General features: G+C 43.6%; 1 protein-coding gene across 4 annotated transcripts in view; it reads right to left on the reverse strand.

The window, feature by feature from the left end:
* Nucleotides 1-26,334, reverse strand: part of LOC125450273 (tumor necrosis factor receptor superfamily member 5-like) — a 54,535-nt gene extending 28,201 nt beyond the window's left edge. For 2 of the 4 annotated variants that reach the window (XM_059652847.1, XM_059652844.1), the window contains exons 1-2: nucleotides 11,334-11,388; nucleotides 9,888-9,969 (exon numbers count right to left, since the gene is read on the reverse strand). In XM_059652847.1, coding sequence (XP_059508830.1) covers nucleotides 9,888-9,969; nucleotides 11,334-11,387 — 136 coding nt within the window. In that variant the 5' untranslated portion in view covers nucleotide 11,388. Of the gene's footprint in view, nucleotides 1-9,887; nucleotides 9,970-11,333; nucleotides 11,389-25,912 lie in introns of those variants that run through there. The other 2 variants (XM_059652845.1, XM_059652846.1) reach the window with 2 other exon arrangements.
* Nucleotides 26,335-27,301: the final 967 nt, after the last annotated feature.

The following is a 27,301-nucleotide window of genomic DNA, read 5'->3' on the forward strand; positions in this document are numbered from 1 at the left end:
AGAGCCTCCCTGTTTTACGAACAATAACTTCTTTCTTCTTCTTCATCAAAATTATATATAACCCTTGACATCCAGGGTTCCCTGGACTTACGGCCATTGCTCTTCACTAGAGAAATATGCTGGCCCTCAATTCTCACCATACTACTTTCCAAATGTACACTTATCTGCAAGTAGCTGTTCCCAATCTACGTTTGCCAGATCCTGTCTAATTGTAATGAAATTGGCTTTCTCCAAGTTTAGACATTTAACTCCACCACTATCCATAATGACTCTGAAACTTACATAGTTAAGGTCACTATCTCCAAAATGCTTGCCTACTGAAACTTCAATCACTTGATCGCCTTCATTATCTCAGATTAAGTCTAGCATAGTCCCATTAGAAGTGGGGCAATCTATGCACTGGCTCAAAAAGCAATGCTGGATGCGCATTTAAAAATTCCACTCTGTCTAATCCTTTCACACGAAGGTGATCCCAGTTAATGTTAGGAATACAAATATCACCCTGTTTCTCCCATACCTTTCTGGTGATTTGCCTATATATCTGCTCCTCTATCTCCTGTGACTGTTGGGAAGCCTTTAGTATAATCCCAACAAAGTGATCACCCCTTTTCTTATTTCCCATGTCTATCCAGAAGCCCTCATTTGCAGAATGTTTTCCCTCATTACAGCAGTGATGATTTCCTTTATCAATAATGTATTGCACCCATTTCTCTTACATCACCCCCTATCATGCCTGAAACATCTAAACTCTGGAATATAGAGCTGACAGCCCCGTCCTTCCTTCAACAATACCTCAGTAACTGCACTAATATGCTAGTCCCACGTAGTGACCAATGCTCTAAGCTCACCCATCTCACCAGTCAAGCTTCCTGCGTTCAAATAAATACACTTTACCTTTCTGGCCCTTCCATGTGCCTTATCCAGGCCAGCGTCTTCCCCACCTACTGGACTGTCCTAGCACACCTTCAATATCTGATTGGACCTTGCTCCCATCTTTACATCTACTCTGTGCCCCAACTGCACACCCCCCCCCCCCCATGCCAGATTAGTTTAAAACCTCCACATCAGCATGAGTAAACCTCCCGTTTCAAATTCTTTGTCTGTAAATACGTTGTGGCATGAGGCAGGACAAGTTGAGAAGGTTGTTTAAAAAAAACTTTTGGGATTATTAGAGTAGGAAATTTGATGTTTTGGTCAGGACCCCATTTCTGAAGAAGGTCCCAGACTGAAAACATCAGCTTTCCTGCTCCTCTGATGCTGCCTGGCCTGTTCCTCCAGCTCCACACCTTGTTATCTCTGACTCCAGCATCAGCAGTTCTTACTACTCCTTTGGGGTTATTGCCTTTTTGTAAAGGAAGGAGTAGTGCATAAAAATAAGCAAATTATCATAAGCATCTATAAAGCAGCCAGCTGAATTGTTCCCAACACTGGGGCACAGTAGAAAGGATTTCAGCTCATCAGTTATGTGGACAGTGTAACAGAGAAGCTTATAGATCATGGAACAGTACAGGCCCTTCGGTCCACATTGTTGTGCCGAACTTTTACCCTAATCCTAAGGTCCATCTAACCTCCACCGCTACCCTATACTATCATCCATATGCCTATCTAATAGCTGCTTAAATGCCCCTAACGAGGCCAGCTCCACTACCCTCTCTGGCAATGCATTCCACGCCCCTACCACTCTGAGTAAAGAACCTACCTCTGACATCTCCCTGATATCTACCTCCTTTTCTGAAGGGATTTGGCAGAGATGATCAAAATCACAAAGGGTTTTCAATCAGTGATTGTTTCTAGCATCAGCGGGGAGTAACCAGAGACCACAAATTTAACGTGGGTGACAAAACGGATCAAAGCCTGCCAAAGGTAACACTTTTACAAGTGGGATAACACAGCGTGGAGCTGGAGGAACATAGCAGGCCAGGCAGCAGAGAAGCAGGAAAGCTGACGTTTCAGTTTGGGACTCTTCTTCAGAAATTTACGAGCGAGTTGTGACTGGGACTACAATGACGGAGAAGTTGGCAGAAAGGCATTTAACAAAGAATGCTTTAAGTGAAATTATATATTAAGAAAAACAGGTCTTTGTGGAAAAGAAAACCAGCAGCAGAGTGGGGTAAACTGAATATCCACCCGAAACACAAATAGCCTCTTTTTTTCCACACTACCATTCTACAATTTTGTAAACATTCAGCTCATAATGTATCAAATGAACTGGCTCCACTCAATACACATTTGAGAAATTGGTCCCATGAGTGTCTTGGTTTAAGTCTAAGATGCCTCAAGTATTTGATGGGGTAGCTAGATCAAAACTACTTTCAAGAAAGAGGTGGCACTTTCGTGAAGGTGGAGATAACAGGAAGTACCTCAACACCAAGTGCGTACAGTCGTGAAAACCAAACTCATTTCCACAGAGAGAGAAAGAAGTGAGGGGGTTGTTTGAGAGGACAGGGACAGAAAGAGACAGACAGGAGAGCGAGAAGGAGAAACAGAGAGAGAAAAGCAAGGGGGGGATAGGGAGAGAGAGAGAGAGAACTGTGACCTTCTGAAACATCATGAGAGAATGAAGACAGCAGCTGCATAAAGAGGCGATCAGACCTGCATGAAAAAGTGGCAGGAAATGAAAATAAAACAGTGGTAGACAGCCCCATCAACACCAGTGACAAAGTGTAACATCGCAGGTAAACAAGGAACTGATAGGTATTTCTTCTGTATCTCATTAAATTAGGTGGTTTAGAACATAGAACATAACAGCACAGTACGGGCCCTTCGGCCCTTGATGTTGTGCCAACCTGTCATACCAATCTGAAGCCCATCTAACCTACACTAACCTACCACTGATGAAGGGTCTAGGCACGAAACGTCAGCTTTTGTGCTCCTGAGATGCTGCTTGGCCTGCTGTGTTCATCCAGCTTCACACTTTATTATCTAACCTACACTATTCCATGTACGTCCATATGCTTGTCCAATGACGACTTAAATGTACTTAAAGTTGGCGAATCTACTACCGTTGCAGATCAGGAGATATTACTGCAGCTGAACAGTACAACAGAGAAATTAATTTTTAAACTATTTACCATTCGATTTAATTCACAAAAAGTAACAGAAGCAGGTGGGTAGGTGAGACATTGCAACCGCAGTGTGTGGGAGGTGGTAGGTGCACAATGGCCAAACCTGCAGCAAGTGCTGGCTGTTCAGGAAACTTCAGTTCAGAGTTACGAGCTGGAGTCCAAGCTACTGACACTGAGGAGTGAAGAGCTACCAGGATATCGCTTCAAAGGGCAGTCAGAGCCTTTAGATTAACTACATCAAATCTGGTGCATGGTCAGGGGCTGGAGGATGTGACTGTGCGTGAAACAGGTGTGGGAATGCAGAATTTAGCTTTGGAGGGTGTGGACTCCTGAGAGGAAGAATGAACTGTCCAAAGCAATATGATCCAGAGTACATTCAAATGGGGGGATAAGAGAGAAATGTAGCAGTAAGTGGGGCTATCACAATTCGGGTAAAAGATACTTCACTGCAGCAAAGGCAGAGAGTCCTGATGCTGTGTTGCCGACCTGGTGCCAAGATCAAAAATACTCTTCTGGGCTGGAGGGGAAATTGCCGTGGGAGGGGAAAGGTCCAGTTGTTGTGGTCCATGGAAGACACCAATGACAAGCATTGGGCTGGAAAAGATGTCCTGCCATGGGATTGTGAACAGCTCAGAACTAAATTAGAAAGCTGAACCACAAAGTAATCATCACTGGATTACTACCTGATTCACATGTACATAAGATGGTTCATAAGATTAGAAAGATAAATGCTTGCCTCAAAGATTCAGGTGGGAGAATGTGTTCCGTCTCTGAGATACTGACACCTGTACTAGGATAAGTGAGAGAGCTTCCAATAGGGCAGCCAAGTTGAGGCCAGTATCCTTGGTAATCACATAACTAGGGTTGTAGGTAGTGTTTTTAAACTAATTATTGGGCAGTGTGTGGGGCGGGGCTTGTTCAACTGAAGGAAAGTCTTTAAAAAAAACACAGCAGTGACGCAGATTTCTAAAGGAGCAAACGATAAATAAAGGGCTAAAGAAGCTATGAGAAATATATGCAGTGGAGTACAGCAGAAATGAGAATCAGAGAGAGTAATAACGGTAAGGAGTTAAAGCTTATGGCTCTTTATCTGCAAGTGCAGAGCATTTGTAACAAGTTAAATGGGTTGATGACACAAATAAGTAAAAATGACTATTATGGGCAAGTGGTTGCAAGGTGACCAGGACCAGGAATTTAACACTGCATTCGTGGGATGGCAGGACTGATGCATGAAGAGAGGGTGGATGGTTTAGCACTACAATCGCTGGAGTTTAGAAGAATGTGAGGATTATTTCATAGCAACCTATAACACTGTTACAGGACAAGACAAGATAAACACAGGAAGGATGTTCCTGAGGGCTGGAGAGTTCCAGAGCTGTGGCCACAGTCTAAAAAAAAGAGTAGGCCAATCAGGACTAGGATGAGGAGAAATTTCTTCACCCAGGCAGCAATGATCCTGTGGCATTCTTAGCCACAGAAAGCAATTCAGTTATGTCTCTATAATGTGCACTGTTTCTGTCTGTAAGGGGCCTACAATTCTCTTCACTAATCTTTTTCTCTTCACATATTTAAACTATCTTTTACAATGCTCCCCACAAGCTTACTTCCCATACTCTATTTTTCACTTCTTAAAAAATCACTTTGACATTCTTAATGAAAATCTAAACTGCTCCGTGGTGAGCCTGTGGAATTCTCTGCCACAGAAAGTGTCTCAGGATAAAACAGTGAATGTTTTCAAGAGTCTGTTAGCTACAGGTCTTAGGGCTAAAGGGATCAAAGGGTATCGGAAGAAAATGGGAACAGAGGACTCAGTTAGACATAAAGTCATGATCATAATGAATGGTAGAGCAGGCTTGAAGAGATGACAGCACCTCACTGCTACGTTTTACACAAACAACCAAGGCTGACATGGTATTAAGAAAGAGAAGTCATGTCAAGTAAATTTGCCAGAATTCTTTAGTCATAACAAGTTGAGTCGATAAAGCTTAACTGGTGGGTATAATGTATATGGATTTCCAGACGGCATTCAGTAAGGTATCGCATAAAAGGTTATTGCACAAGATACAAACTCATGGTATTGGACGTAAAGTATTGGAATAAATCGAAGATTGGTTAACACTACAGAATTCAGAGCCAATGATTTTATTCAGGTTGGAAAGACATAACAAGGATCCATCCTGGACCCTCAGTTGCTTCCCATTTACCTTTTTAAAAAAAAATTTGGAGGAGCTTTCCTTGAGATATCATAACATTCAGGAATGTGAGACAAGTTCAGCAAAATGGGATTATATAGATTAGCTGACAATACAAAAATAGGTGATACAAGAGTATTCATGTGGATAGAAAGGAATCTGTAAGGGGGTTTACAAGGGTTTGGTAGGTGTGCGAAAAAGTAGGCAGTGTGAGGTCCTGCACTTTGGTAAGACAAATCAAAAGGCAGAATATCATTTAAAATTGTAGCACAGAGAGATCTGGGCAGTCTTGTGCATGAAACATAAAAGGTTAGCATGCAAAAGAAGCGAGTATTGAGACAGCAGATGGAATTTTGGCCTTTATTTCTAAGGGGCTGAAGTTTAACAACAGAGAAGTCTTGCTACAACCGTACAGGGTGTTGGCAAGGCTGCACCTGGAGTATCTTTTACAGTTTTAGTCCCCTTATTTAAGAAAGAACGTACTAGCATTGGAGACAATGGGAACTGCAGATGCTGAAGAATCCAAGACAACAAAACATGAAGCTGGATGAACACAGCAGGCCAAGCAGCACCCCAGGAGCACAAAAGCCGACGCCTCGGACCCAGACCCTTCATCTGATGAAGGGTCTGGGCCTGAGGCGTCGGCTTTTGTGCTCCTGAGATGCTGTTTGGCCTGCTGTGTTCATCCAGCTTCACACTTTGTTATCTTGTACTAGCACTGGAGGCAGTTTACTGGATTCACTTGGCTGATCGCCAGGACGAAAGGGCTGCCTAATCAATAACAGCCAAAAATGATAGGCCTTTATTTATGAGAGTTTAGAAGAATAAGGGGTGATCTTATCAAAATATTCAGGACCCCGAAGGGGTTTGAGAGGTTGGATATTAAGAAGATGTTTCTACTAGTTATGCAGGGTCTCTTGGTCTGAAGAAGGACATTCTCGCTATTGAGGGAGTCCAGCGAAGGTTCACCAGGCCGATTCCCGGGATGGCAGCGCTGACATATGAAGATAGACTGGATCGGCTAGATTTGTACTCACTGGAATTTTGAAGAACGCACTGGGTGGGGGGGATGGGATTCTCATAGAAACATACAAAATTCTGTTGAGACTGGACAGGCTAGACCGGGAAGAATGTTCTTCTTGATGTTGGGGAAGTCTAGAACTAGGGGTCACAGTCTAAGAATAATGGGTAAGCCATTCAGGGCAGAGATGAAGAAGAATTTCTTCACTCAGAGTTGCGAACCTGTAGAATTGTCTGCCACAGAAAGCTGAGCTAACAAGGTGCAGAGCTGGATGAACACAGCAGGCCAAGCAGCATCATAGGAGCAAGAAAGCTGACGTTTCGGGCCTGAAGAAGAATATCCCATTTCTGAAGAAGGATCTAGGCCCAAAACTTGGCCTGCTGTGTTCATCCAGCTCTACACCTTGTTATCTCAGATTCTCCAGCATCTGCAGTTCCTACTATCTCTGTCACGGAAAGCTGTTGGGGACAATTCAATACAAATATTCAACAGGGAGCTGACATGGCCCTTCCAGCTAAGGGGATCAAGGGCTATGGAGAGAAAATGGGAGTGGAATCCTGAAATTGCTCGATCAGCCATAATCGTATCAAATGGTGGTACAGGCTCAAAGGGCCGAGTGGCCTACTCCTGCACATATCTTCTATGTTTCTATGTTTAGTGGGGGATATTTCAAACTAGCAGGGATAATCACAGGAGAAGGGGACGATACTCATTCGAAACTGAGATGTGAAGGTATTTCTTCTCCCAGAGGACAGTGAACATCTGGAATTATTAACTCCAGAGAGTTGTGGAGATTAGATCAATTAAAGTACTTAAAGAGGAGATAGATAGATTTTTGAAATGCAGACTTATTGAGGGCTACAATGAGCTGGTAAAAAGCTCAGAAGCAGGGATGTCTTACCACAGTTACACAGGGCCTCAGTGAGATCACTCCTGGATAACATGTACAGTTTTGGTCTCCCTATCTATCAGATGAAGTACTTTCCATAGAGGGACTGCAGCAAAGGTTCACAAGGCTGGCTGGAATATCCTATGAGGAGAGATTGGTTCAACGGAGTCTGTGCGCACTCGACTTTGGAAGGATGAGAGGAGATCGGATTGAAAAAATATAACATTATAACAGGGCTGGACAGACCAGGTGCAGAGGGAGTGCTTTCCCTGGCTGGGGAGTTGAGAGTCAGAGGGCACAGTTTCACGGTAGAAGATAGGCCATTTATGATTTAGATGAGGAAACATGTCTTCACTCTGAGGGTAGTGAACCTGTGGAATTCTGTGTGGAGGCCAAGTCACTGAATGTATACAATAAACAGAGAAGTATTTTAGTTTTAAGACTTTAAACGCATCAAAGATTATGGGGGAAAAGTGGAAACATGATCATACTGAAAGGTTCAGCAGGCCTGAAAGGTCAAATGGCCCTACTGCTGCCCCTAGTTTCTACAGAAGTGATCTTATTGAAAGCAGAGGGCAGGCTTGAGGGATCAAATGGTTTAGGCCTGCTCCTGGCTTCTATGTTCTTATGTAATAAAATGAAAATGCTACTGAGGCTGAAAGCCAGATTTTCAGCTGTCAATGGAGGTGGGAATGAGAAAAACATGTTGGGATTTTTGACTGCAAACTTCTATTGGGAGCGCTGTCCTGATCTCAAGCTGTTTCTCTGAGGCCTTCTCATAGATCCGGAAGTGCAAATCCTGCGTCATCCACAGTCAGAACGCCATTGTGAAGACCATAAAGATTTTCAATTCCCTTCCTCACACTACTTCCACATGATAGAAGAATTAAATCAACTTGCCAGATCTGACTGTGCACGACCACTGAGGGAAAGCTGCTCGGGAGTCTGAAACATTCTGGAAGTGGTAAATGGTTTAACATCTTCAAATGTCACCACAAGCTGCTGCATTTTAATGTGGATCCATGTTTAATGCAAGGATTCATCATAGCACTCTGTCCTGCAAACACAAGTTGACCATTGCAATGAGCTAGTCTTGACATGCATTTCTGTACGTGTCCCAATGGAGAAAGCACACTGAAAACCGAAGATAATGCCAGCAAACTCTCATGTCATGTAGAAGAGATAATGGGAACTGCAGATGCTGGAGAATCTGAGATAACAAAGTGTGGAGCTGGATGAACACAGCAGGCCAAGCAGCATTTTAGGTGCTCCTAAGATGCTGCTTGGCCTGCTGTGTTCATCCACCTCCATACTTTGTTATCTCGTGTAATGTATGCCATTTTATTCAAGAGGACAAGGTATGATTATTTAAATAGAAACAATGTGCTATGAAATGGGGATAAGACAAGAGAATGGTACTAAACCAAGTTGCTCATTTGAAGAGGCAGTACAAACAGAATGGACCAAATGGTCTCCTACGCTGCCTCACTGCTGTATACCTATTATTCGATGTTGGACTGATACACAACTGTCCACTGACCTTTAGTGTTACTAAAATGTATTCCTGCAGTTTAACAATAGAACAATCGAAGCACCTACTACACTCCATTGATTCATGGGAAATTCACTTCAAACTGGAAATGAAGCATCATTTGCAGCTTTTAAAAAATGCCATCTAGGGTTTCAACTTCAACATTCTGCATTACTGACATGTTGCAGGGTTATCTGAGGGTATTAGGAATGCTTAACTGAGTCATAAAGTCACACAACATGGAAACTGACCCTTCGGTCCAAAGAGTCCATGCCCACTATAATGCCAAACTAAATTAATCCCACCACTGCATTTGGCCCATATCCCTCCAAACATTTCCTATTCATGTATCAATCTAAATGTCTTTTAAACATTGTAACTGTACCTGCATCCACCACTTCCTCTGGAAGTTCATTCCACACACGGACCACTCTGTGTAAAAAAAAAACTGCCCCTCACATCGTTTTAAAATCTTTCTCCTCTCACCTTAAAAGTATTTCCCCTAGCCTTGAAATCCCTTACCCTCAGGAAAAGATGGCTGCCACTTACCTTATCTCTATCCCTCATGATTTTCTAAACCTCTGAAATATCACAACTCAACCTCCTACATGCCAGTGAGAGAAAATCCCAGCCTATCCAGTCTCTCTCTATACCTCAAACCCTCATTCCCAGCAACACCCTGGTAAATCTCTTCTGAAACCTCTTCAGCTTATTAATGCCTTTAATAATAGTCTGGAGGGATCTAGAACCACTTATTCCATATTGGGGGCTGAGTTTACGTTTGATTGACAGTTTAATAGGTTACATATCTTTGATACTGTCTGTTTTACAACAGATTAACAACTTTTCAATCCTCTGTATTTGTAGGGAGAGTACAATCACAGACTCATTAGCAGGAAACTGGTTTAAAAAAACAACTGAGAACAGGAAAAACACTGGAAAACATCGAGTGGGTCGCTCAGCCTTTGAGGTATATCAAGAATATTTTGTCAATACTTTTATCAAGCAAAACACTTGTCACGAATGAAACTTCACTTCTAAGTTTCAACCTATCTTGCTTCTTTAATTGGTACAGATAAACACTGCAGGTTTTTTCTAGTATTTTCCATACTTACATTATGAATATGTTTTGTTTTTGTCAGTAATTCCCTTATTCCTCCCTAATTAACCTCCACCCACTTGTACTCACCAGGGCCACATTTGAAACAGCACTTGCCATCCTTGATATACTGGGTCTGGTCACACTCACTGAGGGAGGCACACAAGTAAAGCTGCAAAATCAAACAGATACAGGATCCTCAGTACAAGGTGCTGACCTTTTCCTCAAGCTCCCACCTGAATGAGAATGGGCTTCCTTCAACTTTCATTGATCAAGGCCAACTGAAGTATACCAAACTTACTATTACTGGGAATCTATGGGAGCAGAAGAATGCCAGTTGACCAAATATTCTGGATAATCAAGAGATCCATGTTATAAACACAAAGTAACAAAAAATGTAATGCAGGAGATATACATATTGTCATATTTTATTTACATCATTAAATTATAATGCAATTTTGCCTTAAATAAAACTTACCTGCAGAGAGCCCTCTTACTCATATCTTCAATTGACGACTCAGACATTGCAACAATGCAGTAAATTTCTGGTATTTCAGGTATACAGCTTTTTTTTTGCCAGTTTATCAAGCACAGCGCTTGTGAGGTACAGCAACCCTCTCCTTCGTACAACATTACTGAGGTTCTAAGGAAGGGTCACCGACCTGAAATGTTAACTATGTTTTCTCCTTCACAGATGCTGCCAGACCTGCTGAGCCTTTCCAGCAACTTTGCTTTTGTTCTTGATTTACAGCATCCGCAGTTCTTTTGGTTTTTAAGACTCAGGAGCATATTCCGAGCTACACAGGTCTCAGAGTTATTGCTGCCGGGTTTAACCCAGGGAGGCGCTTTATTTAAAAAAAAAATGGAAGCTCATCTCTGACAACGTTCTTCGCCTTAAAATAGAAACAGTCGGCAACTTCTCCCAGAGGAAGGAAAGGGAGCAGCTCATATGGCCAACCACAGCCCAGGGAACCTCAGTCAAATCAGTCATGTCAGCGGAGATGGAGAGACTTTCTAAATGAGTACAGGGCAATAGACAGGTCACAGAACAGCCTTCTAGGATCTAGAGTCGAAACATTTCAAGTTGTGTTTCTTCTTGCGTCAGCGTTCCCATGCAGGCACCTCCCAAGGGGAGTTTAATTTTATTCTTTAGCAGAACGCTCAATGATCTGAAGCAATAAGACACATTTTCAAACCCAGCTCTGCTTGCTAAACCAACTCTCTACAAGAAGATTAACCATATCCTTTTGTGCCCTGCTGTACCAACTGCTGCACTATCAAGAGGGGTATTTCCCAGACTCTCAAATGATCAGCCTGTGAACAATGTTCAGCCTCACTCCTGCTGACTGATTACCTGCCTGACTCAATCCACAGAACTGTGAAAGAAACCACTCCAAATCATCACCGTTACAACACAAAGAAAGCCCTCACACCCAGGACAGCGTCAAATGTCTCAATTTCTGTGCAAACAAGTCAATCTCTGTTAAAGTCATTTCTCTGCTTCACAGTTGATGTTTGTAAACTGGGTGTCCATACCTGGAAATGTATACCATTTTTTTTTGTACAGCCCACAATATGTGCCAAACACATTTGGCAGCCATCGAGCAGCAGAGCTCTGGGTATTGTAGTTCAGCAGACTTGGATGATACTACATAGTCCATGATGCCCTTCCTGATCGCTGTTACCATTCTCGCTGATGTTACGTGTCAGATCCCAGAATGAAAATCTGGCTTGACAGATTTTATTTTATTTGCCATGGAGGTCATTCACTGAAGCATAGCCACTTAAAATTGCAGATTTTCTTTAACAATAAAACAGATCACACAAATGTCTGAAAATAAAACCTGCCTACATGTAGTACACAGTTTAAAAAAATCTCAAAGCACACAGCAAAACAAATTCTCATCTATTTTCTCAACTGCTCCACTTTACAGCAATCCAGAGAAATGACACATCTACATAAAATCATTAGATTCAACTTAACTGATTCTGCCCAGTTCAGTGGCTCAGTGGTCAGCACCGCTACCTCACAGCGCCAGGGACCTGGGTTCAATTCTACTCTCGGGCAACTGTCTATACAAACTCCACACATTCTCCCCATGTCTGTGTGGGTTTCCTCCACGTGCTCTAGTTTCTTCCCACACTCAGTCCAAAGGTGCACAGTTTAGGCAGATTGGCCGTGGCAAATTGCCCATAGTGTCCAGAGGTGTGTAAGTTAGTTGAGTCGGACATTGGAAATGCAGGGTTATGCGGAAAGGGTAGATGGATGTATCAGGGTGGGATGCTCTTCAGAGGGGCAATATGGACTTGTTGGGACAACATGGACTTGTTGGGCCAAATGGCCTGCTTCCACACTGTCGGGATTCTATGACGTTCCTTCCTGTGAACTCTTCTTAGGCTCACAAAACACAAAGCTCAGACTTTCTCAATCTTTTAATAATCTGCACATTTTTAACCAAACACTCCCAGGTCTGGAAGCTTCACAAATTATACCTCTACATCAAGGTAAATGTGCTTTCCCTGAGCAGTCCTATAATCCTTTCTCCAAGAGAAACCAGACTTATTTCTGATCCTAATTAGGTCTCTTCCAATACTGCGTGAAAAGCATTTACTGTGCGGGTTTTCTGGGCTAAAATTTGATCTTTGATTATTCTAAATAAAAGATAAGAAAATGCCTTTCAATATTTACTCCCTCTAACATAGACCCCACAGTGACAGCAATCTTCCATCAATACTCCAAGGTGTTTTGCAGTCATCTGCTCTCAGATACATACTGGATTAGTGACTGTTTCAGAAAGACACCCCCTGAACTTGTTTCTTTCAAACCCTTCACAAAGTGTAGCTTGATTTCTAAAGTTTCAATGACAATATTTATATATCACACACCTAATTTATCCACAAAACTCTGCCCTCAGTACACTTGGCCCAAAGAACATTCTCTGCTGTCTTTCTCACAGTTTTAATTCCTCATTTGCCTGCGTCTGTTTTCCTGTTTAACCTCTCTCTATGACTCACACTTCTGTTGACTGTCTCTATTTTACACATGGAAAATAGTCACACTGAAGAAATTGACATAATCTGACTGTGATCACAGTGGTTAAGGCACCTGTTGGGGACATTTCAGAAGACGAAGGATAAATATTGGCCAGGCTACTGGGAGAACTCCCGTGTCCTTCAACAAAATAGAAATGGCCGATTTGACATCCACCTGTTTGTTTTAATGGCTCGGCCTGACCTCATGACCTCAGACTTCCTCATAAAAAGCTGCTGCAAACAAGATTTATTTACTATCTGGGCCATTGTGCAGCTCATCAAATTGCTGGACTGTAATGAATAAACAGCTTGTTAGAGAATTGTCTGAATATCAGTGAACAGTTCTCAACACTACTCCACACTCACGAATTGTTTTATTTTGTCTGGCATTTTTTTCTTAATCGCTGATTCTCCAAGATTTTAAATGACAGTGATGCTGACTAATACTGCTCACACTAATTTTTCCCAGTCTCCTTGTCCTTACACCCGAGAAATCAAAGTGGATGGCCTGCAGAATCGGCTCCAAATATCTTCCACATGCTTTACATTTCAGGTAAGCTACAAATAACTTGCAAAAAGATGCACCTACATCCAGTAATGTAAATGGCACATGCATGCAGTCCAATTTCCCGTCCAGTAATGTAAATGGCACATGCATGCAGTCCAATTTCCCGTCCAGTAATGTAAATGATAGGTCTGCAGAGTCTGGTTTACCGTCTGTTGAGTTATACAGATGACCGACTTGAACTCTCCCTCCAAGAAGTCGTTCTCAACTGGAATGTCCATTTAAGAAATCACCTGTCTCATCTGACAATCATCTTGTCAGCTGGAGTGAACTGGGCGGTCGATTTAGTAGCTTCTTGCTTCCTCTAATTAAAGTTATATTTTAGCGCGAAATAACAGTATCAGTTTAACCTCAGAAAAAGTTCAACATCTGCTCCAAGCAAAACAAGCAGACGTGCTCTTACGTCTAAAGCCCATACAAGACTTCCTGTTCATAGATGAGAAGGTAGAAGATATAGGTTACATGACGTTAAAGCACAAATCTGGCTTCTACCACTATGCCTCTGGTACAAACCAAACACAAACTCTTAAAACAGCCATGGTGGGATTGGAACACGTTTCCTGGATTTTTACTCTAGTCTCTTTGTCAGTAGCACAATAACAAGCACTGTATCACTGTATTAATCTTTTCTAATTAGCACATTTGAAAAAAGGTATTTTCCTCCAACTTCCCCTTCAATGCACTCATTCACAACGGGCCACAACTATACTCAATGACATTTTGATATGTTTTAGGCTTGTGATGTTTGTTTAATCCCAAGGCACAACTTGTGTCTAGTTAGCCAGCAATTTCCAGCAGCTATGATATACAACAGGAAGTGGCTATTCCATTTGAAAAATGGCTGCTCTATTGTGAATGAGTGAATAGGATCGTCAGCTCTCACAGCACTAGAAGAGGCCATTCAGTGCATTGTGCTTTTGCTGACTGTTTGCAGGAATTCCCCTCGATCAATCCTGGGGGTTACCACTGACAAGAATCTGAACTGGACCAGTCACCTAAATATCCTGGCATAAGAGCAGGAATCCTGTAGCAAGTGACTCACCTCCCGACTCTCCATAGCGGGTCTGTGAATCTCCAAGGCTTGAGTCAGAAATGTGATTTAATACTCTCCTCTTGCCAGTATGAGCGCAGCCCCAACAACACTCAAGAAACTTGACACCATCCGGCCAAGGCAGCCTGCATGATTGGTACCACATCCACAAACATCCACTCTCTCCACCACTGAAGCCCAGTTGCAGTAGTGTGTACTATATAGAGAATACACTGCTGCCATTCACCAACGCTCCTTCGGCTACTTAGAAGGACAAGGGCAGCAGCTACACAGGAACAACCTACAAATTTCCAACCAAGATACTGACTCCCTGACTCGTAACCATGTCACTGCCCCGGTTCAAAATGCTGGAACACACTCCCGACCTGCACTGTAGGTGTACCCATACCTCATGGAGAGCAGTGGTCCAAGAAGACAGCTCACCACCACCTTTCTAGGGCAATTAAGGATTGGCAATAAAGGCTGACCTAGCCCATAACCTGACAATGAATGAAAGAAAAGCAGCCACATAAATGCAACTCTCTCACTCTTTGTAGCTTTTGCATGTGAACATACAGAGCAAAGCAACTGTAGCCTTACAAATGTGACTGGAGATTAGCATCGAGGAGGACAAAAAATATACCCTATTATATCAAAGTCACTGTCGTGAAGATGTGATGTCTCGCTAACTTTGTACATCTCATGAGATCATGGGTCCATCTGCAGCACTGAAGTCAACGGGGCCTATCACTGCTGGTTGTTCCAAGGAGATTTGTAGCCTGGGCTGCGCTAGCTGAAGGTTGCACACATCATTTGTAAAAGATTACTTGTTGCAGCAACACAATGTCAAGACACTTGTAGTCAAACAAACACGACTGTCACAATGCCTGAACTACAGAGAGACCCCATACACAAAAACTGGAACAGGCTAATCGTACAGTTCTGTCTTTTCTTCCCATTAAAGGAGATGAAGAACTGGAATTGTAGTTATTGCACTGTTGAATAGCTGCAGGCCTGGATCATTAGGCAACTGGGAGTAGAAGAAATATCTTCATAGGGCCAGGGAATGGGTGACAGTGGCAACACATTCATTCATTCACTGATCTGATGGAGAGCCCTCATGATAGCAAATATAGAGCTCTTCGTACGTTTGAGAGGGGGAGCCCTGAGTTAATGGAAACAATTTTTCAGCTGATGAGCTATCCTCAAATAAATCAATTCAAGAGGAACTAACTTATGAATTGGCACCACTAAGTTTTGTCTGTGAGATTTTACTCAAGTTTTAAAAATAGGGACTGCAACAATCAATTTCAGGAACAGCCAGGTCTCCAAACTCATGTCATTATCATCTACTTCAACAAATGATCAATCAAACTCTTTCAGTTCTTAATCTTTTGTCTTTTTCAAATCAGGTGGCAGTGACAAAAAGTGAAGGGGAAGTTTGGAAATGCTATTGGTAACTCAAGGATATCACAGCTTTGATGATTCCAGCCTCATTCTGATCATTTTTAAGTACAAATTAGGGGGAAAGAAATACAATGATCACATCTAGACAGTCCTGGGGAGAAATCCATACAGGCAGGTTGCAAGACAGCCTCAGTCCAGTATGCACTCTATCATAGTAATGTATACCCAGCCAGTAATGCTATTTCTATTCCTCCACAGTGTTGTGGAGTGCTTGGTAGGTTACTGAGCATTGTGTGTAATTTTTGTTTTATTCATTAATGGGATGAGGGTATCACTGGCCAGGCAGCATTTACTGTCCATCCTTAATTGCTCAGAGGGCAGTTCAGGGTCAACCACATTGCTATGGGTCTGGAGTCACGTGTAGGTGAGACCAGGGAAGGATGGCAGTTTCCCTCCCTAGAGGACATTAGTGAACCAGATGGGTTTTTCCAACAATTGACAATGGATTCACAGCCATCGTCAGATTCTTAATTCCAGGCACTGCATCGAATTCAAATTCAACAATTTGTCATGGTGATATCACTCAGCACCAAAAAACTGAGGAGAAAAACGTTGGGATTTTCTTCTGGACCGACTGGACTTATAAAGAGTTGATATCACAGTCAGGCACATGGAGCAAGGTGGGGAGTGGTGGACTTTGGCCCAGCTCAACCTGACTCTAGCCCCACACCCACCCCAAGTCAAAGGTCAACTCCCTTCCACGAGGGAAGTGTCAGCTAGCTAGTGAGCTTATTCAATGATGGAGCACCGATAGAAGTGACAAAACAAAGGCAGAACCTTTCTGTGAGCAACAGAATCGTGTTCTTACAGACACCATGACCTCCACCCATCATTGGGATTAGACTGTTTATCTGGAAAGGTGTCAGGACCATAGCCAGCGCATGTGAGGCCCATCACCAGCTTCTTCCTAGAGCACTGGCAGGGCCACATGTGGGCAAGCTGCCATGGATACTGTCCTAGTCTCTCCTCACACCCTGAGCCCCCACACACAATAACAGAGCAAACCAAATAGTGGCACTGATGGTGGGATGAAGCAGGAGGAAAGATCTTAGGAGTGATGGAGAGCCCACATGATATAGAGAATACAGGACCCTTTGCTACATTTTCCTGAATTTCCACAGAGCAAAGTCTGTTTCTGCACAGCAAACTCCCACAAATAGTGGTGTTCTAATGAAAAGAAAACCTGTTTTAGTAAAACTGATTGAGGGATGGACTTGGCCAGCACACTGTGGAGACTCCTCCTGATGTTCTTTTCATTTTACAGGCACTGGAGAGGGTAGCCAGTGAATGTCCCATTCAAAACACAGCAACTATGGAAGCGAAGGGAAGCCCCGGGTTTGATGAAGTGGAGACATTTGAAAGAAATTGCAGGCTACAATCTTCTGGGCAACTGGCTCTGAGTCACTGTAAACTGAGAGATTTTGAGATAGAATCTTTCATGATCCCACCTACGAAGTGAAAACCCTGTTGAACTCACTCCAGTTGGGTTCACTCTGTTTGTACACACCTCTCCCACAAACGATAACACCATCTCACCAGAGAAACCACAACACTCAAGAGGAAACTACCTTAAACATCTGATATCCACTCCTGGAAGTGTTTATCAGCTTTTCTAGACCTCATACCTCTCTTTATCCCATTTCAATATTAACTTGACTTTCTATTCAACAGATTACTTCCATTTTACTGTCAAAATGTAATCATTTTCCTTCTCTATGTTTTAGGCCTTTTTTTAAAAAAACTCATTCCCATATATTCTCCATGCTATTTCTTTATCCTTTCCAATTGACTTATTAATTTTCTTTTCCTTAGATTCCTCTCACTTCCCTATCTGCCAGTTTTCTCTCCTGAGGTTCTCACAGGGCTGTTTAGGTTTTTTTGAGGCCTCAAGTGAGGTTTGTACCTTTGCTTTGTTTCAGTCGACTATTTGAACGTGAGTCATTGCTAAACATGCTCCCACTTCCAACTGGATAGTGATTAGAACAGCACAGAGAAAAGGAGTAGGAATCTAATGGACTCCTGGAGCCTGCTCTGCCATTCATCTAGATCTTGACAGATCTTCGATTTTTATCACGAGGAAAGAGGTCCTCCTGCCCATCATCAATCACCTATTTACTCTAGTCCCATTTCTAGTACAGCTATTTGCTCTGTAGCCTCGTATGCCCGGCACTTCAAGTGATCATCTAAATATTTCTTCAATGTCACAAGGGATTCCTATTTATACCGCCCTTTCAGGCAGTGAGTTCCAGACAAACTCTGGGTGAAATAAAAATCTTCCTTAATTCCAGTCTAAACCTCCTGCCTTTACCTTAAATCTATGTCCATTGATTACTGACCTACCACTAAGGGGAAAATATTCTTCCTATCTATCTTGTCTGTGCCCCTTGTGAGTTGTAAACCTCACTCAAGTCCTTGTTCGGCTACCTCCGCTCTGCAGAAAACATTCCCAGCCCAAGCAGTCTTATTTCATAACGGGAACAATCCAGCCCAGGCAACTACCTTCTGGAATCTCTTCTCTTGTGCAATTATTTCATTTAATTGTGAGAGAAAAATTGCACACAATACTTCAATTGTGGGCTAACTAATGTCTTACACAGTACCATCATAACCTTTTACATTCAATGCCTTGACCAATAAAGGCAAGTATGCATAAGCCTTCCTAACGGCCTTATCCGTCTGTCCTGCTGTCTTCATGGGGATGCACATCAAGGCCCCGTTGGTCCTCTGTATTTCCTGGGGTCCTAGCACTCACCATGTACTCCTTTCCCTTGTTAGTCCTCACACTTTTCAGGATTAAATTTCATTTGCCATTGTTGTGCCCAATGGACCAGCCTGACAATATTGTCCTGCAGTCTAATGCTTTCATCCTTGGTATTTGCTACATTACCATTTGCAAACTGACTGATCAAACCTCCCACATTCAGGTCTAATGCACACAACACACAGCAAGAGATTCAGAAACTAACTTTGTGTGTAGTACATCACTGGACGCAGGATTTTAGGCACAAAACCAACGTTCGACCGTCACCCTCTGCTTTCTGCCACTCAGCCAGATTCAATCATGATGAACATTATCTCCCCCTGAAAGAGTCATACTGACTCTCCTTCCCCACTAAGTGGGCATTCAGGTTGTCCCTCAGAATGTTTTCCCAATAGTTTCCCTACCACAGATGTTAGATTCACTGGCCAGTAGTTTCCTGGTATTCCCTTCTTGAATAAGGGTACCACATTAGCTGTCCACTAGTCCTCTAGAATCCTCCTGGGGCTGGAAAGGATTTGAAAAGTAAATTCCAAGCCCCTGCAATCTCCTCACTTGCCTCCCACAGCAGCCTGAGTTCTGTCTCATCTGGACTTGGGGATTCACCCATTTTCAAGCCTGCTTAAACTGCTAACACCTCCTCTCCCTGAATTGTAATTTATTCACGTATATTACAGTGCTATTCCCTAATTTCTATATCTACATCATTCTTCTCTATCATAAATGTGACATACTTATTTAAAACCTCATCTGTGTCTTCCAGATCCACCTTCAGTTTGCCACTTGGGTCCTAAATAAGCTCCAGTTTTTCGTTGGTTTAATCTATTCCCCTTAATGTTCTGATAAAATGCTTTTGGATTTTCCTTTATTTTACATGTCCCCTCTTCACTTTCCTAATTTCGTTTTAAGTAACCCCCTGTACTATCTACATGGAAAATCATGCTGAGATTGTACGGCACATTGGTGAGGCCTCCGCTGGAGTACCATGTCTGGTTCTGGTCGCCCAGTTACAGGAAAGATATTATCATGCTGGAGAGGGTTCAGAAAAGATTTATCAGGATGTTGCTGCGTATGGAAGGTTTGAGTGATAAAGAAAGGCTGGATCGGCTGGGACATTTCTTTTACTGGAGCAAAAGAGGTTCAGAGGCGACCTGATAAAAGTTTATAACATGAGAGGAGGGAGATTTAAAAAAGACATAAGTAAAGCTTTTAGACAGAGGGTGGTTTGGTGGGTGCAGGTATAATTACAATATTTAAAAGACTACTGGCCAGTGAATCTAACATCTGTGGTAGGGAAACTATTAGGAAAACATTCTGAGGGACAGCCTTAATGCCCACCTGGTGGGGAAGGAGAGTCAGTATGACTCTTTCGGGGGAGATAATGTTCATCATAGGGAAGTTTTGGAGGGATATGAACCAGGGACAGGCAGGTGGGACAAGTTTAGTTTGGGATTATGTTCAGCATGGACTGGTTGGACCAAAGGATCTATTTTTGTGTTGTGCAACTCTATAGCTCCACCAACTGCACTATCAAACCTGCCCACAAGGAAGTTGGTCCCGCTCCAGTTCAGGTGTGACCTATCAGACTTGCACAAGTCTCACCTTCCCCAGAAAGGAACCCAGGCATCCAGGAATCTAAAGCCCTCCCTCCTCAACCACACATTCATCTGTTCTGTCCACCGACTCCTCGACTGGGAAAAGCCCACAGATTACAAGCTTTGAGTTCCTGCTTTTTAATCTGCTACGTAGCTCCTGAAATTCTTTTTCTTTGTTCATGGGGGGATAAAGGTGTCGCTGGCCAGGCAGCATTTATTGCCCATCCCGAATTGCCCAGAGGGCAGTTCAGAGTCAATCACATTGCTGTGGGCCTGGAGTCACATGTAGGCCAGACCAGGTAAGGCTGGCAGTTTCCTTCCCAAAAGAACATTAGTGAACCAGATGGGTTTTACCAACAATCAACAACGGACTTACGGTCATCATTAGACTCTTAATTCCTAGTTTATTTTTCTGATTGCAGAACCTCATCCCTCTTTCTACCTAAATCGTTGGTCCCAATGCAAGCCATGATAGTTCACCTCACCCTTCAGAATGCCCCGAGTATCCTTCACCCTTGCACCAGGGAGACAACACATGATCCTGGAGTCCCATCCGCAGCTGCAGAAATACCTGAATTGTGTCCCTGCTGAGTCTCTTACCACTACTGTTCTCTCTCTGCACAGTCCTTATGCAGACAGACTCTGGCTGCACTCTCTAGAGGTAGCGTCACTCTCACCATTTTCCAAAGAAACTCTGCTCTGCAGTGAGGTGCGCTCGAGGGCTGCCTAACTACCTGCCTGTCACTCTTCTTCTGACTGATAGCAACTCATTACCTCTCTGACTGCACTGCCATACGCTGCTGAGTGACCATATCTAAAACCATGCTCTCCATGTTACTCTGATCGCTGTTTTGGATGTGCTCAAAGACTCTTTAGGGCAGACGATTCCAAAAATTCACCAGAAATTCCTTCTCATCTATACACACACACACACACACCTCTTGTGGGAGGGGGAAGAGGTAACATCCTTGCTGTCCTCATTGTTGAACCATCCAGAAGTTGAAACATACACGATGAGATCACCTCTTTCCCTTCCACAAAGAATACAGGCCCAGTCTCCTCAAATCCTCCTCACAGGTCAATCAGTCTATTCCAGGGAACAATAAAGCTCAGTTGATTCTTTTTCCTTCGTTCCTCACACCAAGAGTTCTGAAGTTCAATGTACCTCCACTCCTGATCCTCCTATTCCTGTTCACCGACATCCTCAACCTTTCCCTCCTATAATCCAAAGTCCCAACCTGCTTCATGACCACCATCATTCCCATGCCCAAGCAAGCACATGCAACGTACCTTAATGACTACCACCCAGTGGCTCTGACCTCAATAATCATGAAGAGCTTCGAAAGGCTGGCCATAGCCTGCATCAACTCCACATTCCCAGCCCACACTGATCCCATACAATCTGCCTACCGACTTAACAGGTCCACAGAGGATGTCATATCCCTAGCCCTGCACACATCCCTGGAACATTTGGACAATAAGAACACCTACATCAGACTCCTGCTCGTTGAGGACAGCTCTGCCTTCAACACCATTATCCCCTCCAGTCTGATCTCAAAACTGAGACACGTTGGTCTCGGCTCCGCCCCCCGTAACTGGATCCTCAGCTTTCTGACCCACAGACCACAGTGAGGAGAGGTAACTGCACCCCCTCCACAATAACACTCAACACTGGAGACCCCCCACCCAAGGATGCCTCCTCAGCACCCTACTGTACTCCCTACACACCCATAACTGTGTTGCCAAATTCCAAATGTACACCATCTGCAAGTTGCTGATGACATCACCATAGTGGGACAGGTATCTATCAACGATGAGTCAAAATACAGAAGGGAGATAGAGGGCTTGGTGACGTGGTGCAATGAAACAATCTGTCTCTCAAAGTCAGCAAAACTAAAGAACTGATCAAGGAATTCAGAAAGAAAGGAGGAGAACATGCCCCATCTACATCAATGGAGCTGAGGTTGACAGAGTGAACAGCATCAGGTTCCTCAGAGTAACAATGACTGACAATCTCTCCAGGACTTCCCACATGGATGTAACAGTCAGGAAGGCACAACAGTTCCTCTTCTTCCTCAGGCAACTCAGGAAATTTGGCACGTTCATAAAGCCCTCACCAACTTCTACAGATGCCCCATTGAAACCATACTGTCTGGATGCGTAACGGCCTGGTATGGCAACTGCTCTGCCCAGGACCCTAAGAAACCACAGAAGGTGATGTGCACAGCCCAGACAATCATGGAAGCCAACCTTCCATCCATGGACTATATTTACACAGCTCGCTGCCTCAGAAAGGCGGCCAACATCATCAAAGACCCATCATACCCTGGTAATGATCTCCTACAACCTCTTCCATCAGGCAGAAGGTACAGAAGCCTGAACACACACACACAAGCAGGTTCAGGAACAGCTTGTTTCTGGCTAATATCAGACTGTTGAATGGACTCTAGCCTCAAATGTAACATGTCCGCTTCTAAGCCCTTTTGATCTGTACATCCTTTGCTAGCTGTGATCTGCCTGTACTGCTCACAAAGCTCTTTTCACTGTGCTTTGATACACATGACAATAAAATCAATCAGCTACTTTCAGTCAATTCCTCAGAAACTGAAGGCTTCTCACCACAATACTCAGCAGCTCAGTTACCAAGAGACAGGAGGTGACCTCTCAGACCTTGAGCCTGCTCCACGACTCACTTCAGCTCAGTGGCAGATCTGCATCTCAGCAGCAGTTACCCTTCTCAGTTCCATACTGACTCCATCCCAGATCCAGTGGTCTCCCCTCCGCTTCCAAGATTGGCTTTCCCCCATTCACAGTCACTGCCCACAAAAGGGTGACATGTTCTCAAAGTCTGGATAAGCCCGGTATATACTGAAACTTAAATAAAAGCCAGACCACATGGAACTGTCCTGGCCAATCTCCTGCTGTTGATGATTAATCCCAAGTACACTAATGCGACCAACGCAGAGGAAAGATTAGACATGTATTAAAAGGTGTCTTTCATGTTTACTAATGAGTTATTAACAAGCTATCATGAAGATAACTGGAGAGGAGTGAAGAAATCGGAAGGGGGTGAAATTTAATGAACGTGTCAACAAATATTCGTGGGGATATCTCATACCCTCAAAACTGGTTCCTTCCGCTTTCTCTTGGTTAGAATTATAGAATCCCCACTGTATGGAAGTGGGACATTCAGCCCATTGAGTCCATACCCACCATCCAAACAGCATCCCACTTAGACCCACTTCCCCACTCTATCCCCGTAGCCCTGCATTTCCCCTGGCTAATCCATCTAGCCCGCAACTCCCTGGACACCACGGTACAATTTAGCATGGCTGATCCACATAAACTCCCATCTGTGGACTGTAGGAGGAAACCAGAGCACACCCACACAGACAGGGAGAACATGCAAACTCCACACAAGCAGTCATCCAAAGGTGGAATTGAGCCTGGGTCCATGATGTTGTGAGGCAGTGATGCCAACCACTGAGCCATCGTGTTGAAATACCCAGGATGAGGACTGAGTCTTCATGTGTTTTATTCAATAGACCCACTGGATGTGCTGTTTCTCAATGACTAGGAAGGGGATCATAATGAAGACAATGAACATGTTTGCCAATTGCATCTGGGCAGACACTGGGATGAGGTTATGATTGCATTTATTGGCACTGCCCACTGCAGTTAAACAGTTAACAAATACATATCAGCACAAGAAGAAAGGACACATAGATGAGGCATCAATGGGAGGGAAGCATCTCCACTCAATTCCAGACCTTGGAATTCTCACATAGGATTTAGACCGAAACTGGATTTCATTGCTACAGGCCTTACTCTCCTGCTAGGATGCAAATTACCAAAGAGAAACCTGGTTTCCATTTATTTTCAATATTAAGATTTTGTGAAACTTATTAAGACCAATTACAGCCTGAGAGGATAATGGCAGCTTGAAAATTTCGCAGAGATAAATTTAGCAAAGTGTGTTCAGGGGAATTCCAGCCTTACACAAGAAGCCAAATTATCTGACCAGATTTAGTAAAATATCTAAAACAGAACTGTTCCCTTCGCACAGTAATCCTTCTAGAGAGCCATATTGAAAATAAAGATTTGAAAAAAATGTCTTCAAGCCCAGCCACAGGAACATAACAGAAAGCTATCAAAGCTTTCATTTAGCAGGCACTGTTTGGGAGATGAACTAAACAGAATATTGAAGAGATACAGATTACTGACACATTAGCAACAAAAGGAAGCATTTCAAACCCTGCAGCTTACTCTGCCTTTCGTGTGAACCATAGCTCGACTGAATCTTAGCTTCTTTGGCCAATATCACCCACTACCATTAAGCAGCTAAAATCTAGCAATGTTAATACTAGAAACTCTTGAACAACATCTGTTATTTGTATAATAGACAAAGGATTTACATACAAATGAAGTTTCGCCTTCGAGATCCTTCCAACAAAATGCAGTTAAGGTTCAGGTACACTTTAGATAATTTTTTTGTTACACATGCACAGCAAAGCTTACATCAGACTCCATACAAACTGAAATGAGGCGTATGGATACAGTTATCATCACAAGACAAACGAGACATTGGTACAAATTCACCTCCCACAGTCCAGACAGCACTCCCTTGGCACTGCCCTGGAGTGGGCTCAAATCTCTTGTTATGGGGCTTCGAGATACAAATAGGAGATCTGCCTGATCATAAGACCATAACATATCAGAGCAGAATTAGGCCATTTGGCCTATCCAATCTGCTCCAACATTCGAACATAGCTGATATGTTTCTCAACGCCCACTTCCCCTCACCCTTAATCTCCTTACTAATCAAGAACCTGTCTTAAATACACATAATGACCTGATTTCCATCACCGCCTCCCCCACAGCCCTCTGCAGCAGTGAGCTCTACAGATTAACCACGTTCCAGCTGAAGAAATTCCTCTTCATCTCAATTCCAAAGTGTCATCCCTTCACTCTGAGGCTGTGTCCTTGAGTCCTATTCTCCCCTTCTAGTGGAAGCATCTGCTCCATGTGCACTCCATCCAGGCGTCTCAGTGTTCTGCAAGTTTCAATCAGATCCCGCTCATCCTTCTAAACTCCATCGAGTACAGACCAAGAGTCTCCAACTGCCCCTCATACAATGAGCCCTTTATCTCTGGGATCCTGTAAATTGGTTCTGGGATCCCCCCCCGCCATGCCAGCACATCCATCCTTAGATACATGTTTAATTGTACAGTGTCCGTCAGTCTGGACTGAGGGCCACACGGCTGATGCCTGTGAACACTAAAGCTACAAGCCTCAATGAGACATATTAAGACACACAAGTGGGCGTAATACCCTGGAAGGGTAAGAATCGAAAGTGAAAGGAACGTTTTCCGATATATTCCTTTCAATGGGCTCCGTACACAAGGGCCCTATTAACGGTCCTGTATAAATCTTCAGATAATCCCACCACGACCAAAGCCCCCTCTTTGGGGGGGGGGGGGGGAAGCAGGTTGTATAGTCCTGTGTAATCCACAGAGGACGGGAAATGTTGGAGACTTTGTTGTTGGGACTTCCTCATTACAAAATAAAACACACAATGGGTCTTACTTAAATCCAATCAGTTCCCTCTCAAATTCGCATTCCCAGTGAAACTGGGCACACCGAGGGTCCACAGCTTTTAATACTTACTGGAATGACACCAGACAACAGGATGAGGGTCAGTGAATCCATTGGTCCCGGGGATTGTGTCTCTCTGTCGGGTGTCAGACTGCAACAGTTCCCCTTTTTTCACGATTCGTAAACACTTCCGCCCGTTTCCCTGCAGAAACTGGCAGTTCCGAGACTGGAGACTGAAATCTCTCCCTCTCCCCGCTTTGTCCTTCGCCCATGCACCGGGTTCACGGACCCGAAGGGTAATGAGAAGCCACGAACGGAAACAAGAGGCAGACCGCCGCCTTGTTTCTCAACCTCTCCCCTCTCTCACACACAACCACCCCCACCAAACCGGACACTGCGCCAGTGCAGCTAAAGACTAGTCACAGCGTGAGTCTGTGCTCTCTACCAGACCAAAGCTGTGTCACCCAGCCACGACAGTAAAGCATCTCAACATTGACACGTTGAGCAACCAATGAAGGCAGGTTTGCATTGGCATAGCGCCTCTCATGACGCTGGGAGATTCCCCGCTCTCCGTACAAGCTCTTGAAGCCCAGTTCGAAGTGTAAGCATCATGCAAGGAACAGGGAGGTCACTTCATTGCAAAGCTAAACCCCACAGGCCACAAAGCCACAGTAATCAAATTGCTGTTTGAAGTGCAGTAACTGGGTGCATAGTTTTAAGGAGGGAACTTGAGGATTTTTTTTCACCCAGAGAGTTGTGAGTGAAGGCAGGAACCCTGAAGACATTTAAGAAGTATTTGGATCAACACCTGAAATGCTGTAGGATGCAAAGAGCTCTGGTGAAACAGTGGTAATGCCCCCACATCTGAGCAAGGAGGCCCAGGTACAAGTCCTATTTGCTCCAAAGGTGTTTCATAATATCTCCAAACAGGTTGTTTCGAAAATATTTATCAAAAGCTGCAAATCATAGAGTTGTCCAGCATGGAAACAGACCCCTCGATCCACCTTGTCCATGCTGACCAGATACTCTAGATTAATTTAGTCCCATTTACCAGCCTTTGGCCCATGTTCCTCCAATCCTTTCCTATTCATGTACCCATCCAGATACATTTTAAATGTTGTAATTGTACCAGCCTCCACCACTTCCTCTAGCAACTTGTTCCATATGCACACCACCCTCTGTGTGAAAAACTTGCCCCTCAGATCCCTCTTAAATCTTTCCCCTTTCACTTTAAACCTACGCCCTGCAGTTTTGAGGATTCCCAGACCCTGGGGAAAAGACACTATCCATGCTCCTCATGATTTTATAAACATCTATAAGGTCACCCCTCAGTCTCCAATGCTCCGGAGAAAATAGTCCAGACAATTCAGCCTCTCCTATAGTTCAAACCCTCTAACCCCGTCAACATCCTTGTAAATCTTTTCTGAAAACTTTCAATTAGTGGGATTGACCAGCCTTGAC

This window comes from Stegostoma tigrinum, chromosome 19 (assembly GCF_030684315.1).
Source record: "Stegostoma tigrinum isolate sSteTig4 chromosome 19, sSteTig4.hap1, whole genome shotgun sequence".
Lineage (NCBI taxonomy): Eukaryota > Metazoa > Chordata > Chondrichthyes > Orectolobiformes > Stegostomatidae > Stegostoma > Stegostoma tigrinum.